The 17330-nt window shown below is 39.2% G+C and overlaps 1 protein-coding gene and 1 non-coding gene across 3 annotated transcripts; both read left to right on the top strand.

Moving 5' to 3' along the window:
* Nucleotides 1-4086: 4086 nt before the first annotated feature.
* On the top strand, nucleotides 4087-9589 carry gata6 (GATA binding protein 6). 2 transcript variants are annotated; one of them, XM_010729225.3, is made up of 7 exons: nucleotides 4087-4264; nucleotides 4933-5835; nucleotides 6405-6577; nucleotides 7421-7546; nucleotides 7639-7726; nucleotides 7835-7932; nucleotides 8376-9589. In XM_010729225.3, the coding sequence occupies exons 2-7, from the start codon at nucleotides 4992-4994 to the stop codon at nucleotides 8535-8537; spliced, it is 1491 nt and encodes a 496-aa protein (XP_010727527.2). In that variant the 5' UTR covers nucleotides 4087-4264; nucleotides 4933-4991; the 3' UTR covers nucleotides 8538-9589. The 2 variants fall into 2 exon arrangements, with proteins under 2 accessions (XP_010727527.2, XP_027127869.1); XM_027272068.1 differs by lacking the exon at nucleotides 4087-4264 and adding an exon at nucleotides 4564-4806.
* Nucleotides 9590-14159: 4570 nt separating this feature from the next.
* On the top strand, nucleotides 14160-14343 carry LOC113744145 (U2 spliceosomal RNA). Its single transcript, XR_003461303.1, has one exon. It is a non-coding gene; the product is annotated as a U2 spliceosomal RNA (small nuclear RNA).
* The last annotated feature ends 2987 nt before the right edge of the window (nucleotides 14344-17330 follow it).

Genomic DNA, 17330 nt, shown 5'->3' with positions numbered 1-17330 from the left:
TATGGATTTACACATTTACAAGAAAGAGGAGGAATAGATGTGAGCCGTGTTTGAGCTGCACAAACAAAACCTCAAATGTATGTATGTAATGTAACATAATATTTGATAAATGATTGTGAAATATCACAATTTTAAAAAAATAAATTCTGAGTTTTAGTGATATAAGAGGATTACAAATTATACAACTCAAAGTGTTTCAACCCAACATGAAGGGGAATTATTTATTTATTTATAAGGGGGTATAAGGGTATTTTATTTTGAAATATATATATATCACGTTTAATCTCACTTTTTTATGACAAAACTAATATTTTATTAGTTTATTGTTCTCCATTATAATATCAAAACATGACGAAAACACTTCACATTTAAAAGTGTGTGTATTTTTTGTGTCAGACCGTGTAACGTGACTTGTGTTTTTACATTACAGGTGAAGTTTTTATTATCAGGCAGGTAAAAAAACTTCCTTCTCAGGAAATAAACGGAATTTTATCATTTATTTATAATAATAATAATAATAATAAATAAAATATACCCTGTGCCATTATGGTGCAACCTTCCTCCATTCAAAATGAATTTCCCCATTACAATCAAACGCCTGTTACAACATGTGTGGCTCTACAACACGGAGATTAAAAGAGAAATGCAGCTGAGTGCTGATTAAAATGATGAATGGAGGTTTTACACGCAGCTACAGTCGATCCTCATCAGTCATAATCGAGACATCAGAGACTTTCTTGTATGTGGGTTAGATGTAAGTCAGAGATCCACACAGACCACTTCACGGAGGCAAATTAACGTCCCAATAAAGTGACATGAATCAATGTTTTAGTCGAGAAACGGCTAAACTCAGCGTTTTTAATCCCTGCTCCTTGTTATCTCCAATAACATCGTGCATATTGCAGCAGTATTGGCTAATCAGGAGCAGGCTGTAACAAGTGCTGGAGTGTTGGAGATAATCATTATCAAGTCGGTACATAAGGCACTGACACCTGAAGAGGGTCGGCCATTAGCCTGCACACCTCCTGAAAGAAACAAACAGTATTCAGATAAAACTGAGGCCAAAGGAAAAAAAAATCAATAAAAATAAAAAGACTTTAAAGTTTAAATGAATATAACGATTGATTAGAATTTGTGATTATTATTTTTCGTATTGTTGTTTGGTTTATTTTAATCTGACTGAAGCAACTTTAATATAATATTCTTTTATTTTATAATACTCCAGATTCAGAGCTAAATTATTGTATGTACAAGTAATTTAATCGACAAATTATTGTTATCATTATGATTATTGCTGATGTTGTTGTTCCTGTTAAATATTAGTATGCAGTCATAGCAGGCCTATTAGCCTACAATTATAATATATATAAATGTCCAAAGGTTTTCTTTTCCCCCCAGTAAAATGCCTGATAAAGGTAATTAGATTACAGGCCTGTGTCTCTGACATCCACGCAGGCCCACAGTGTTTGACCGTCTGTGGATAAATGTGGAGACAGGGCGGCGTCCTGCCACTTCTCCTCACAGGCTCCGTGTGTCAGAGCAGCACACTTTGACATCTCTGCGAAAACACCTCATTCATCAAACTCCATGGCTTCTCAGCCAGCGAGCAGAGGAGTAAAGGAGGCAGAGAGAGAGAGGAGGGAGAGAGAGAGGAGGGAGAGAGAGGAGGGAGAGAGAGGGAAAGGAAAGAAAAAAACAACAACAGGATTTTGTATTCTCGCACCTCCCTGACAACTGAGACGATGGGATGGGGAGACAGTAGCGCATGGTTTGGTTACTCCCTCTGATAAAAAAAAAAAAAATACACATCTCCGGTCAGCGTGGGTGTCAGATGTTGGCGTCCAGTCTGATCCAGCAGCAGGCAGAAGAAGCCATGAGACCTGGAAAACAGCACCCGCGCGTAAAACCTAATTATTAACAAACAAAATATGAGCGGAGTTTTGTGAGAACTGTAGCTGTTAAATCAGACGCGCTGACTTGATTTATTTCCACATCCAAGAGCTGCAGAAAAAAAAAAAAACTTCGATAGCTGAGAGGAAAGTTCCAGCAGCAGCAGTGATAATGAAAGCAGGAGGCCTAACATGCAGCAGCCCATGTGTTTACTAGTCTTACAAATAATCCTGTGCTACCCTTAATAAGATATATGGACATAATTAAACGCATGCAAAGGAAAATAAATGGTAATATTAATAGTGTATCAGCACCAGAGTTTTAATAACAGTAAAAACAATAATAATAATAATTATTATTATTATAACAATAAGATAATGATACTGGTCTACTACTACTACTAATAATAATAATATAGTATTATATAGAGTATTAAAGTGGCTATAGTAATATAGATTGTAGCCATAGAACAGTAGCTGTAATCGTAAATGGAGTTAGTGGTAGAAATAATATGACTAATTTACTACAGATTTATTAAATATTAATATTAAAATGTGAGTCCAGCTCTGTAGCTTCCAGTACTGTAGTGCAAGTACTTGTAATACACCACATCTGCACTAGCAGTCTAGTATAATTTAGCAATACTATTAGTAACATGTTGGTAATATGAGGTGGAAACTAGTAGAAATAATATTAGTAGTGATATTAATAGCAAATGGCCCTCAGGTTTCCCTGCTGCTCAGTCTGTATTGCAGTGACACGTTAGTAGCAGTAATGTTAATTAAAAAGACTTGAGTCTGCTGCTGTATTGTATTGTATTGTATAGTATAGTAGTAATAATGTTGGAGGCTGCAGTGCTCAGTTATCTCCCCTCCAGACAAAATGTAAACAGACACAAATAGCTGCTGAATGGTCGTCATGAAGTGTGATGAAGCCTGAGCGAAACGCGCACGAGCAGACCTGTGAATGAATGAGTGAATGATTCAATTGACACCTCCAGCTACTTTTGATCACTTCAAACTCATTCAATGTATATTGGTGGCTGAGCGAATCATCGCGGTTCAAAGTGACGCGCAAAGTGGAGACGCGCTGCTGAGAGTTTGTGCTCGGGCGCAGCTGAAGCCATTTAATCCTGAATGAAAGCGTCTGACTTAAATAAACTAATTAGGGAAGGTCGAGGATTTATTGATCACCGCGGTGAATATAGAGAATAAACAAAGAGGGAGGACGTTCAATCAAGAGCTAGAATAAAGATCAGGATGGGAGTAGAAATAAAAAATAAAAAAATACGCATGAATAAGCCTACATTTATTTCTTCATGTTTAATTAATATCCATCCCCATACCGATGTAACACTGCAGTTATCAAATAAAGTCATTTTAATTCATTAATCTAATATAGAAGCAATATCCAGCCAGTGGTGGAAGAAGTGTGAAGTAAATGCAACAATAACACCGTGTACAAAAACTTCATTATAAGTAAAAAAAAAAAATATGACTTTAAAAATAAGTAAAAGCACACAAGCAGAATATATAATCTTCAAAATGTACTTAAAGTATTAAAAGTTAAAGTATTTATTATGCACACAAACAGGCCCTGTGATTACATTAACTTCATGTGTAAGTGTTGCCGCTCATTTTAACTCTATTTTATTACTCTCAGATCAATCATTTATTATTTTTTATGTTTTTAAAAAATATATAAAGATCACAATAAAAAAAAGTAACTATAGCTGGAAGATGAATATAAATATATGTAGTACACTATTTCCCTCTGAGATTTTAGTAAAATACGCAGTAAAATATGAGGGGAGCGTTAAAGTACCTCAAAATGTTAATTGATTTAATTGTTTGAGCACTTAATCAGAAGATTTTTTTTTTTGATTAATTAAGAGTGATTTAAATGAACATTAAAGAACAAAACGGAAGCACTGTTAAATAAAAAATTCTTAAAATGTCAAACACGTATAGACTTTGAGCAGATATTAGTTATTGATTGTAAAATAGAGCTTCATCTGTGTCCAGAGCATAACAGTCATAATAACTCTCTGATTACATTTACAAATCATTCAGACTTTCAGACATTATCAAGTCTCTTTTTTTCTCTCTCTCTCTCTCTCTCTCTCCCTCCCTCTTTCTCTCTCAGTTTCTCCGTGTGATTGATTGGAGGAGTTCATAGGCTGGCACCCCCATCGTGTTTCCAGCTCTCTCTCCGCTCTCCACATGATTGGTCCGCCTCCTTCAGCCGCAGCCACCAGAAGCGCCTCCTCTCATAAACCTCGTCAGACCGCACTAACGTTTCCCATTACTTCCAGGAGAAGCAGCGGCTCACTATTAGGAACTTTGCGTGCGACCTATGGCACACATCTAAGCAGGTATGTTGGTGGAAAACGTCTAATAGTCAACTCTTTTTCAACTCTTCTGACTGTCTTTTCTCGTTGGTGCCACACACAGCTGGTTTTAAACATCTGGCTGCGTGGTGGTGTGTGAGCGCAGCGGGACCGAAATCATCATTTCTTGGGTCTTTTTTTTTTTTTTTTTATCGCTCCAGCCTCTCGACTCTTATCTGTTTTTGCGTCTTATCAAACGGTTATCTCTTTTGCTGTGAAGACATATTGCGTTTTGTTTCCTATCTGTTGTGTGTGTGTGTACTTGTGTGTGTGTCTGTGTGCGTATGTGTGTGTGTGTGTGTGTGTGGGAGGACAGAGATTTGACATGGACATGATTCCAGTGCTTCTTTTAAGAGCGCCTGATTGGAGCATGGCAGTCACTGTGGATTGGATGTGTTTTATTGGAGCTGTAGATGATACAGAGATATGCCGTAAAAATTAGTTAGATTTCCTAGTTTGTTCGTTTTTTTTAATGTGGAAATGTAGACTGCTCTTTTAAAGATGGAAACAAGCTTCAAACGTCAGAGGTGGATTTGCGTTTTTTCTTTCAGAAACTTCTGGAGTTTCTAGCCAGATGTTTATGGGATATATTTTAATTTCACCACATGCGTAAAGCTTATTTTCTCCCTTCTCATTTTCTTTTTTTGTTACAGGGTGGACTACTCCCTGACGACTTTTATTAACCCCTACAGTGTATGGAAAGTGCTCCTGGATGGACCTGGGCGAAAACAGCTGGTCCATGGTCAAGCGAGAAGTATCCAGCAGCCCAGGGTCACCGGCTGAACAGACCTACCTGCCCGGTGACAGCAGGAGGGACGGTCCCACCTCGGATGAGTTGAGGACTCCTCCGAGCGACCTTGACGCACTGGGGCACCGCCGCTCCGACGGCAGATCACTACACTCCTACGTTCACTTCGGACACCATAACAACACCCTGACCACTGCCGAGGACATCCCGCTGTTTACGGATTTAGACCAGGGTAGCAAACTCGTCCTTTCCAGCGGAGCGCACAAAGCGGGCTTGCTGGTGGACCCGACCGACATGTACCAAACATTGGCCATCGCCGCCGCCCAGAGCCAGACTGGATATGATTCCTCCACTGGTGGTTATATGCACTCCAACCCCAACTCCCCCGTGTATGTCCCCAGCTCCCGGGTGGGTTCCATGATACCCAGCCTCTCTTATCTGCAGGCCAGCAGCTCTGCACAGCCCAGTCACGCCGTCACCAGCCACTCGGTCTGGTCACAGTCCACCCCGGAGAGCCCTTCATACAGCACCGGTAGCCCGCACACTTCCAGTCGATACCATTACCCTCCAAGCCCGCCTATGAATAACGGGACGCCTAGGGACACCGGCTACAGTAACACGCTGAACGTGGGCGGCAGAGACCAGTACGGTCTCTCTCGGTCCCTCGGTGGGACTTACGCGAGTCCATACTCTCCTTATGTTGCACCGCAGCTGTCCCAGCTGCCCTCGCCTTGGCCCGGGGCACCTTTTGATAACACCATGCTGCACACCTTGCCGACCAGACCCTTGATTCGAGGACCAAACGGAGGTAAGAAAAAAAAAAGCTAGAGGGAGTAGAGGAGGGCACAGTGATGGAATAACTTTCATTCTCACTGTCTGGGATCGGAGAATAATAATAATAGTCATATTTTAATCAGGCGTGCAGCTGCTGAAGTGTCTCCAGTGCGCTCCAGTGCGCTTTTGCAACCTGATCACTGCGTAGAGGAGTTGATTTAATGAAATATCACAAAAATATGTTATATGTTATATTTAGAACTTGGTTGGATTTGGTCTGAAAGAGGCATGTGTGTGTGTGATTGCTGCAAGAGGCCTCTTTGTGTGCGCAGGCCTACAACTGCCCGAGATATGTATAAACATTAAATATAAGAAAGTCAAAACCCATAAAAACTATAAGTGTGTCAAGTTTTAGAAGTCGTCATTTTTTTAATACAAATATGTACATAGCCTAATTATTTTAGGCCTACATGAAATCCGTGGATTTGATTTACTTCACCTGACACATGAATGTCCAAGAAACACAATTCCATCTAAAAATTACAACCTGGAGGCAGATACTGATGCTGTACGTTATTCTGATTTAAGGCTTTCTTTTTTTAGTTTCAGACATTCTGGACGACATGGGGGAGAGCAGGGAGTGCGTCAACTGCGGCTCCATCTCCACGCCGCTCTGGAGGCGCGACGGCACGGGCCACTTTCTCTGCAACGCCTGCGGCCTTTACAGCAAAATGAATGGGCTGAGCCGGCCATTAATTAAACCACAGAAACGGACGGTAAGCTCGGGATCCGCCCTGACTAATTGTCCTACCTCCGCTGATATTCATAGTGTCTAATACAGAGAAGAAACCTTTGTGCCATATATCAGGCTTCAGTACAGGTTACGTTTTTAAAAAATATTTTGGTATTATAACTGTGACTAATCGTGTAAAATGGATATACATCTATTTGTAAAATACTTCCCAACACATACAATTGACATTTTAGTAAAGGGTTGGTGCTTTTTTGTGCAAATTGAACCCATCATTTAGTACATTACCAAAAATATGAATTTCTTAGTCAAAAATCCTCAAATTAAGTTGATGCGTAAATTGGTAAAATTCCCATCATTTGGGTTTAATGAAACCGAAGCCACCGATTTCATTGAATTCAAAACCTTTCATACTTGGAGATATTTGTTAACTTAATAATCAGGCACTTAATCTATCACCCCCTTTCAGCGCCCCTGTTTGGTCATTTAATTCTAATGGTTAACAATAAGGGCAGATCTTTTCCTGGTGCCATTACGCGCATTACGCACAGTTTTTTTTAGTTTTTTTGTTTTTTTTAACAAGGAAAGCTGACGAAAATTAACATCCTGTCAAAGTCGTGCGTAAATGGCAGTTAAATGGAGATCATAATAGGACCCGTATTATTGTTAGGAAATAGGGTGTGAATGGTCGAATTGTAATTGAATTAGTGGAGTGTGTCTTTTACTTTCAAAACATGTTTTTTAACTTTAGATGACAGACAAAGACTCGTGGGATATCTGTTAAAATAACATCCTTCTGTTAAATGTTCCAGTTATTCATTGATTTTTAAAAAATAATTCATTAAATGTTGCCTTTTTTTGTCACCAGTCAACGTCCAGAAGAATCGGCCTGTCCTGCGCTAACTGTCAAACCAGCACGACAACTTTGTGGCGCAGAAACGCGGAGGGCGAGCCAGTGTGTAACGCGTGTGGGCTCTACACGAAATTACACGGGGTGAGTTAAATATTTTTGTTCCACTTTTTTTTTCCCCCTCCAAATTTAACGCATCATAAATCAAAAATAATTTACTGATCTGAAATCTGCAGGTACCTCGGCCTCTCGCCATGAAGAAAGAGGGAATCCAGACAAGAAAAAGAAAACCCAAAACTTTGAATAAAACAAAAGGATCGTCTGGTAAGTCACTGATATTTATTACTCACATGCCTACCAGTAATTTTGATCGGAATGTTGCTTTTTTATAACATGATCTCATATCCAGTATATTTTATGGATTTCTTCTAGGAAATAACAACTCTGTCTCTATGACTCCCACATCCACATCTTCATCTAATTCTGAAGACTGCTCGAAAACCAGCTCTCCCTCTGGACAGGTGTCAGGGGTAAGACTCTAAAATACATTTAAACAAGTACATTGAAATGTTTTTTAATAAAACTTTAAATAAAATGTAATAATCTGAAAATAGCATAAAGGTAAAACATTGTCTTCCTCAGAGTTGAATATTTTTTGTCATGGACAAATTGAAAGCAATGACAACATTTGCTGCAGCAGGTGTTTTGCTTATAGAGATCACATGCATGATGACTGATGTGCTGTGGTGATGACAGCTGCTAACACATGTGTCACCATAATATTACAGTAAAATGTGTTTTGCCTTCACAGAAAGTGATGATTTTTTTCCCCCAGTGGTGTAATGCAAATGACATCTCTGTCCAAAAACCAAACATGAATCACTCAACACAGAGACAAATGCTTGTAAAAATGTCTGCTTTGAAAATGCAGATTAGCTAATGATGTGTACTTTTTATTTGCTCTGATGTTTAGGTCAGTTCGTCTGTGCTGTCCAGCTCAGGGGAGGGAACAGGCTCCGGCTCAGTGGTGAAGTACCCGGGACAGGACAGCCTGTACACGAGCGTGGGTCTGTCCCAGCCATCAGATGTAGCTTCAGTGAGGGGTGAACCCTGGTGCCCTATGGCCTTAGCTTGAACATCTACATCTTTGGGAGGACAGCAATCCCTGGCCCCTTCTGTCTGGATGCTATGTGGTGTGGAAGTATTCGGGGGACAATGTTTCTTTCCTTCCTCGCAGCTGATGCAAGAAGAGACAGACTGGGTGGAGAAAAAACAAAGCATGAGACGTCCTTCAGTCACAGTGCAAGTTTGAACCGAGCGAGGAATAGCTGGGATTGGTTTCCAGGTTGGTGTGGGGATCTAGTTGCCTTAAGAAAACAAAGGGAATCATCAGGCCAGATGATCAATCAGGTGGCCTACCTTGGATGGTTTCCGGACCTGCTGTGCACTCTGATATCTCTCCCATCCCATGGCACAGAACCAGATCTTAAAATAAAGCCATCGTGTACATAACGGATTTCCTCTCTGACGAAAAAGCTGTTGATTGGATACCACTGCTTCGTTAAGCGCTGTATTCTTTAAGGACATTTAGATTTTTTTTTTTCCTTTCCACAACTGGAATCACAAGTGCCGAGACAACTTTTATGAATCAAAAGAAAAAAAAATATTTATAAATCTTCCATTGTTGAAAACATGGCTATGATTGTTAATAAAGATATCAATATAGAGTAGAAGTTAAACCATTCTGATGTCTTCTTTTCTAATTTTTTTTTTTTTGTTCTTTATAAGTGGTTGTTTTTGTAGTACAGTAGTGTTGAATCTGCACACGTTTTCCACTGAAAGCTCTTACTGTATTTGACTGAAACTAGCTTGGTTTAAACAGGGTATAAACGAATATGTCATCTAGAGTTTTGTTTAATTATTTACTGAAAAAAAAAAAGACAAGCAAATAATCGACTGCTTCAGACTAATGTTTGATATTGATTTATTACTGTTGGGTAGCATTAAGGTACTATTCTTAAAGCACAGCTACAAAAACTCTTTTATATGTAAAGCAGTTGGATGGCTTGTTTGAACAAAACACACCCAGGACCCACTGACCTTTATGTTACAAGACATAAAATACAGAAGAAGACTGTTGGCTGCACTACCTGACTCATTATAAACTGTGTACCTTTCACAATGCAAGCATGTAGCGTTGCATCATTTTATACCAAAATTAGACAAAGTGGAGAGTGAGGTCACCTCTGAACAAAATCATGTTACTCTGATGACTAATTCTTGTAAGGACTGACAGCCCAGTAGGCGTTAAAGTGTACACCTAGAACAGGAAATAAAAGAAGCAAACAATTAATATCTGAATGCACACTCTTTGTGGTAAACACAGCTGCACGGGTGGGATGCAAAAATCAAAGTTTGAGAGTTTTCTTTTGTTTTTTTTCCCTTGCTGTTTGTCTCCATGTTCTCCAGCAGTAATGTGGGTGGAGTCTCAAAAAGCCATTTAAGGCCACAAAGCAATCATTGGGATGATTTAAACCCGAAGGCAGTGTGATGAGTTACATGTGAAACTTGGCGTAAAGAGGGTTATTTCTTTTTTTTATTTTATTTTTTTTTTCCTTTCACAACTTGCTTCATCCAAAAAGGTTGTCTTTTCATTCTTCTGGACTTTATTTATTTTTTTGAAATATCATGTTTCTTTTAGCATTATCTCCTGTTGTTGTTTTATTTTTTAAGAAATTATTTTTATTTAAATTCAGTCCAATAAATTGTTCTGGTGATGCAAGCGAATTTGCAGTTGTTTTAAAGAAAAGGAATCAGTTTGTAGTGTTGGAAGGAACCTTGTTCTTGCCTAATATTAATATTACTCAAGCATATTTTTGTATGAGGCAATCACAGCCTTACTTTAACTCCCCAGTTCTCCTGAACTAAAACTATATCTTTCTCACATGTTTTAATGATTGGGAGGGAGGAACGTGAAAAAAGAAAAAAAAGAAAAACCAAGAACAGCTAATTCAACATAATCATTGTTTTTTTGTTTTGTTTTTTAGAAATCCAGAAAAGCCACATAAATGTTTTAAAATTTGCATCTTAAACCAAAAAAAAAAAAAAAAGTACACTTGCAGATTTTGATTTCCAGCTTTTTCTGTGTGGTTTTGCATCCACGCTCTGCTTATGTTTTTATTAAAGCAAGCCTTTATTCTTCCTGACAGCTATTTTACTTAAGAGTTTTTCTTTTCTACTGGCCCCCGAAGGCTCAAAGCACAATCCACTTTCCTGTGTCCTCTTGAACCAGCAGCTCAAAGTACCTGTCACAATGTTTACTGTACTTAAGCGAATATGGCCTGTGAGTAATACCACATGAAAAGATTTTAGAGATGGTTAGGATTTATGTCTAAGCTTAGCGTTATCTGTCTGCTCTTTGACATATTGATTTAGTTGAGTTTATTGAGTGTGGAGGAATGTGCTACACTGCACAACGGCCACATCCACAGACCTTATTTTTCTTTCTTTTGCAAAAGATCAAACCTTTGTAGCGGCTACTTCCATTTGTTTTAGCCAAATATCTTCCATTGTAAAGTTTGATTTTTTTCAGTACTGATGTTGCTGGTGTCGAGTATGGCTGTAGATGGCAAATGGAAATGTTTGGCATGTGTTGATTTGCTTCTGGGTGTTATATAAAACCCAATTTGCACACTGAGACCACCAGGCATTAAGTTGTTGAGCTTCCACGCAGATAAATTACAAAAGATATGTAAATGCAAACTAGTGTTGAACTCAAAACACGAGCAAATATTTATAGGTCTTTGAATTTATGAGGTGGTTCTACCTTGGCACTGTCTGACTGGTATCCATGGTGCTGCAAGGGAGGAAATATAAACACAACAGTGCAGAAATCCTCCCTGCGCTCTCATCTGGATAAATGTCCGCAGAGCTGAGGGTCACATCAACAACCACGTTTACGCAAAGTGATGCATACGGCAAGCTTACAGTTATTATCTGTAAAGTGATGGAAAGTGATTGTGAATGATGCTTGTGATGGGGCTGCAGCTTTGGTGGGAATGCTGTCCAAGTGAGTGATCAAAAGCTGGGAAGAGGGGAAAAAAGAGAGTCGGAGATAGATGTAGGCAGACAAAGAGGGAGAATACAGAGATCTTGATGGCTGCACAGGGTTGAAAGTCCTCCCAAAGTAAACAGTGCGGGTTAACCCAGCAGCAGCAACAGCAACAGCAGCACACTACAGGCCCCAGGGCTGTTTGACCATGGGGCAGCAGCACAGTATAGGCCAGTGGTTCCCTCAGGAGATGCCCGTTGATCTTTCCATGTTGGTTTTCAAAGGAGAGCGCTGCTGGCCCTGCCTCCGGAAGAGATGGGATCTCTGACTCAGCCCTTTTGGGTTTCCTCGACAGACACGGCGGCCCATTCTGGCAGAGAAAAACCCTTAAAAACATGATAACTGTTCTGTTTGTGGAGTCTTTTTAGATTTGGAGTACCATCAAAAGATGTCTAATGAAAAGAGCGTTTGTGTATACAAACCATCTATTGTTCTGCTTTATTATTCTGTGATTTATTCACCTTGTCAGATTCATAGAGTGCCAAACTGGGCTTTTAAAGTTAGCAAACATATCCATGACTATAGCAAAGAATGAAAGCACCTCCTTCTTCCACACTTCTTACTCACAGGAAGTTTGTAACACAAAAGAGGAAAATTCAGAAGAAAATAACAAGTAATGAGGAGAAACGCCCCTCTCTAATAATAAAACCGCAGTGAGGACGCTGTTTTTAAAAACAAAATGACAGCGAAAGGTTTGGTTACGTAGAGATGACATCATATAACTATGTATAGTCAGTGTTTCTTATTACAGAAACCATGGGAGTGTGTTCAAGGAAGGTTGGGTGTGGAATGAATGACACTTCTGGTGGAAATTCAAAGGTTGGGACACGGTGAGTATATGCTGTAAGGAATTCCAGGAAGTGGAAGTATATGTAATTGAAGACTGAAAGGAAAGTGCTTTGGTATGACGAAAAAAGGAAAAGTTCTTTGACAACCAACAACCTTTTAACCTGAGTGAATCACAAGCAACACAAATGATCTGGCAACCATCACTCTGGCTGGAAAGACATCACCAACCACATTACCAGCCAGGAAATTTGCTCAGCTCTCAGCTATCTGTCAAAATAAAATGCACGATTTGAGTTTATTATTATTATTAAAATGACGACGTTCTGATGATTTGCATAATATTCTGTCGTTTATGGAAATAGATCATGTAAAATTGTCAACTGCCCAACTTTATCTCTCCTGATAATGATTCCTAATGAGCCCTCCCAAATTTAAAAATGGGACACTTCACTGTGAATGACAAGAGAGAAATTACAGAAATACACCATGAATTGCCATAACATCCACTTTGATAAACTATACTGATCATATTATAATAGCCACAAACACCTGGAATGCTACACAAACACACACTGTCAAAACACTGTCTCTTTAAAGTCTCTTCTTAGCACAGGAAAAATTCTTTTGGCCTGCCCAGATACTGAGAATGCTTCATTTGGAGATGTCTGTACCTCTCCACATAAAACACTCTGGGTATTTAAAATGCCTCTCCGATTAAAGACTCTACTATTTTCAGTTTGACACCATGTACATGATGGAGAACGGCAATTCTGTTTCAATGTGGTCATGCTTTAATCCCAGAAGTCACACTCAATAACAACAGACTAGAGAGCATACACACATTTGCCAACTAATTTTAGTTTTTTTTTATTTAACGTTCTCTCTTCCTTCACTTTAATAAGGAAAATAAATACACCTAGCACTGGTCCTGACATTAAGTTTGGGAAACACTGCTCTATTCTCGATACTTAATAATGCAACAAGCCTATTGGTGCCAATAGTAATCTGGTATATGTTTCCTTTAATATGCGATGTGAATATTAGATTTGTATGATTTTTGTATCAATTAATTTGATTTATCAGACATTCATGTTTGTCTCCCACTTCCACAGCACCTGTTGCCTTCTCTTATATGAAACATTAAGGAACAACATATAACTTGGGGCTGTATAATTTTTTATTCCTGTTCCTGTTATTCCATGTTTACAATGTTTTTCGAAGGAGACACAAAGCGTCTTTACCAATTTCTTCACCTGATGTAGACTGTATATGAATCAAGGTCCAGAATTTCACTGTGGTAGTCATCCAGGCTGCAGGCTACATCCAGGCAAGGCTGATTTGACCATTTTTTTAAAACATCTGTACTTCGGGTCGACATTTTGGCGCCCATATGTCCTCCGTCGCTCATCAAACAATTCAGACTAGCATGGGAATAATACATACATGGGAGAAAATATGTCTCTGCTTGAATATTTTAGCGTCTGGTAGTGTAGGCACAGTAAATAAAGCTCTACTCTGGTATGCAAACATTCAAGACAAATGAAACCATGTCTGGATTAAATGCCTGGCACGCCAGTGAAAAAGCTGGTCACATTTTGTGTTTGTTCAATCTGTTGTTCCTCATAAAGGTGCAGACTGCTGGGAACTTTGGACAAATAGTGTGCCAAACTTGCACTTAAGGCACATACAAACACGAGGTCATAGTAAAGGACAGACTCCAAGTGATGTTTGCCATTCTTCCAACTCAGTTCAGTTTAGTCTTAGCGTGCTCACATTGGCTAATTAGCAGAATTTTAAAATTAAAAAAATGTATGACATGATCATTGTGCTTGAAAAGGTCAGCCAAAGTTCTTACAGTTCGCTTCTCGGCCTTTTTGACTATGATCAAGTGTAGTATCTGTTCTTATCAGTTTAATATCTGACACGTCCCCTACCCAGGGACCATATATTAAATTGATTTTTGGAGCAGGGAGATGGACTAGGGGCTTGTTCCGTCCACTCCATGCATCGACCCAGTATCTCCGGGAACGGTGCAACGGTGTATTAAATTTGATGACAATCCATGCAATAGCTGCTTCACAAGAAACCACAAATGACAACTTCACTGTGCTGGAGAAGACAGTGTATGGGTAAAGTCAGGAGAATCATGAGTGTCTGCACAAAAACATCATAGCAGTCCATCCACCAGCTGCTGAGACATGCCGCTGTGTTTAATAGCTGCTGATAGGGAGTTGCAAAAAAACTGACTCACTGACTCATATGAAAATGTCATGAAAATATTATCATTATTACTATTCTAACAAAAATAAACCAGTTTACAGTAGCTTAGATGGAAGCAACTTGTGGGCTGACACATGTTGAATTATGGAAAAAGATAAAATAAAAATTTATACAGAGTCATAATATTCTCACCAAATATAATCTCACCAAAAAAGGGACGGATAATGTGACCATGAGGACAGGTTCTCCTCTGGTCTCCTTACTGGTCAGCTTTTCGAAAAACTCCCTCTCAACAGTGGAAACGGTTCTTTTTTATGCTGTGTGTATTAACAGGAACAGGCAGCAGGAAAACTTTACTAGAGGGAAAGTAAAGTATGTAAACTATGCAACAAGCCCGGTATAATTTGACTATCAAATCTATTTCTAGACAACGCAATGCCAGTTTTATCAGGCAACTGTTACTCTCTAATGGAAGTTATTTCATTACAAAGCCCTCTGCCTGAAGAGGTCTGGGCTTTGAAACTCTGCCACTAAATCATGTAACTGGTGTAAGTATTTTTTGCTGAAGTACGCTGAGATTCTGGGGAGTTCAATGCAAGGTTACAGCTATCTCTCCTCTCCTACTGGCCCAACAGTCAGCCTTGTGTCCAAGGCGTTTTGAATTAAGTTCAGCGCTCTCGTGTATGGGAACCCGAGCTCGCCGCCAAATGCAATACTTCCCGGAGTATTTCTGTCAGAACCCTGGCCTTTAAAAACAAAACACAGTGAAATCACAGCAGGACTGTTTTAATCAATTAAACATATATCAACAAGCAATATGCTAATCATTGTCTCAACTGGGAGAGCGAATTCTCTCCTGGTGATGTATGATCAGAAGTCAATCATGGTTGAGAAAGGACGAGCAGACAAAAAACTGGATTCAGTTTCAGTTTTAAGATAGATGAGAATCACCGTGTCCTAAATGTTGTGTAAATAGGAGGATAAAATCTTCCATTAAATCGATGTTGCCACAGTCTTATTGTTCTGGTGTGAAACTGACAAAATAATAAAATGAGTCAGAGGTGATTTCCATCCTCCATTATGTACATTGGGAAAGGGGAGGGACATGCCTTCCTGACTGGTATCAGTTATTTAGCTTCAAATCCAGACTACAGAATCTGCATGGAGTCATAGCTTTAGTCATTTGGGTCAACTGAGGGCTATGGAGTTTGGTGGGATTTTCCTACCCAGAATGCAATGCAGTGTCTCAGACTTTAGGACTTCAGAACGAGGTATGCTTGTGTAAACACCATTTGGCTCACTGAAGTCATGAAATGTAATAAATTTACATCTAGAGCTCAAGATAGCAGCACAGCCACACAGTGAAGACGGGGGATAAATTGCAGGATGCAGCAGCTTGACAGAAAAGACCAGCGAGGCTCCTCTATTCTCTGTTGATTGGGCGTCTCTCTAGCGAGACCTCTTATGAAAACTCCTGATAACCAAATGAGCATCTAAAATAAATAACAAGCTGACACATGGCAGGCTTCCCAAACAGAAAAGGCAGCTGCTCATTAAAATCTCACCCGCCATCGTTTTTTTTAACGATGTTTGTTGTTGTGTTTTTTTTATGACAAAAGGCAGATCTGTTTCATATTCCTATGGAGGAAATATACAAAGCCAAAGCCTTAAAAAAAGAAAAAGAACTATCACAACTTGGGTCTCAGTTGCCTCTGATGATAACATTATACTCACCAAAGTAGTGGCTAAAATCTCTGTCCTTTGTAAACTTACATCTTACAGGAGACTCTTGAACTGCATGAAGAATGTCTATAACTGATGCGAGTAGGAGGAGGCCAGCACTACCGATAACGAGTTGGCTTGTTTACTGCCGGCTGTGCAAGCTACTAATAAAGTCTTATCGTATAGATTCCAATTAGTGTGAGTTTGACAATGTCCTTACAAGCCTGGTGGGGATCATCAGTTTGGTCGCATTGTGTCCATGAGTCTGTGTGTGACCACATACTGCTGGACCCATCAGTGTAATATCTAGGATGAAAACAAGGCTCACCTAATATGTTGCAGGTCACATTTTTTTAGCCTTTGCCCTGGCACAAACACAAACACCTGACAGCCATAGAAAAGTTTGGTCTAATCTTGAACTGGAGTATCTTTTATGATCCACTGAAACAAGATATGAGATGAATTAACCCATGTTTTTGTTAAGATATGCAGAATCTTTTTCTTTTTTCTTTGTTTTTTTTTCTGCAAAGGTCCACCCTACTCTGTCTGGATGTTTGTTGCTTTGGTTGGTTGGGTTGTGGTTAGTGTCAGCCAGTCAGAGCTGGAGAAGGGTATTCTTCTATTTTAATGTTTTTCGTTGATATAAAAAAAAAAAAAACATTTCAGTTGAAATTGACTTTCGGCCACAGTAGCACTTAGCTGTTTCCTCTTTATTATCTGGTGTTTTTTCAGCCAGGCATTCTAGTCTGTTTGGTGAACGGACCTCCACATTACAGAATTTAAAGAGAATAATTCAGTGAAAAAGTCCCCCCAAATCTGATTAACAATATAAATTAGTATATAAATTAGAAAGAGGTTGACAGGTTTGTTTCTTTGTTTTCACATGAAACATTTTTAAACTGATTATATTAGAATCACAGTGATAAGTTACTGTTTGTTCAAAAAATAAATAAAGGCAGCAGGTTGTTTTTATTCAGAGACAGTTGTTTTTCTGTGTTTCTCCACTGATTAACTAGAGTTTGCTACTTTATTGTCTCACTGGGGGGAATTCGACCTGCAGTAGAGCATAAATAAACAATGCCAGTA

Source organism: Larimichthys crocea, chromosome II (assembly GCF_000972845.2).
Source record: "Larimichthys crocea isolate SSNF chromosome II, L_crocea_2.0, whole genome shotgun sequence".
In the NCBI taxonomy this organism is placed as follows: Eukaryota; Metazoa; Chordata; class Actinopteri; family Sciaenidae; genus Larimichthys; species Larimichthys crocea.
The sequence above is the reverse complement of the archived record's forward strand: the minus strand, read 5'-3'. Positions and strand labels throughout refer to the sequence as shown.

What these genes read in the sequence shown, in the direction of transcription:
- gata6 (XM_010729225.3), top strand. Translation starts at nt 4,992, where the DNA reads ATGGACCTGGGCGAAAACAGCTGGTCCATGGTCAAGCGAGAAGTATCC. An exon ending in TTAAACCACAGAAACGGACG is followed by an intron (nt 6,578 to 7,420) that starts GTAAGCTCGGGA and finishes TTTTGTCACCAG; the next exon opens with TCAACGTCCAGAAGAATCGG. An exon ending in TCTACACGAAATTACACGGG is followed by an intron (nt 7,547 to 7,638) that starts GTGAGTTAAATA and finishes TGAAATCTGCAG; the next exon opens with GTACCTCGGCCTCTCGCCAT.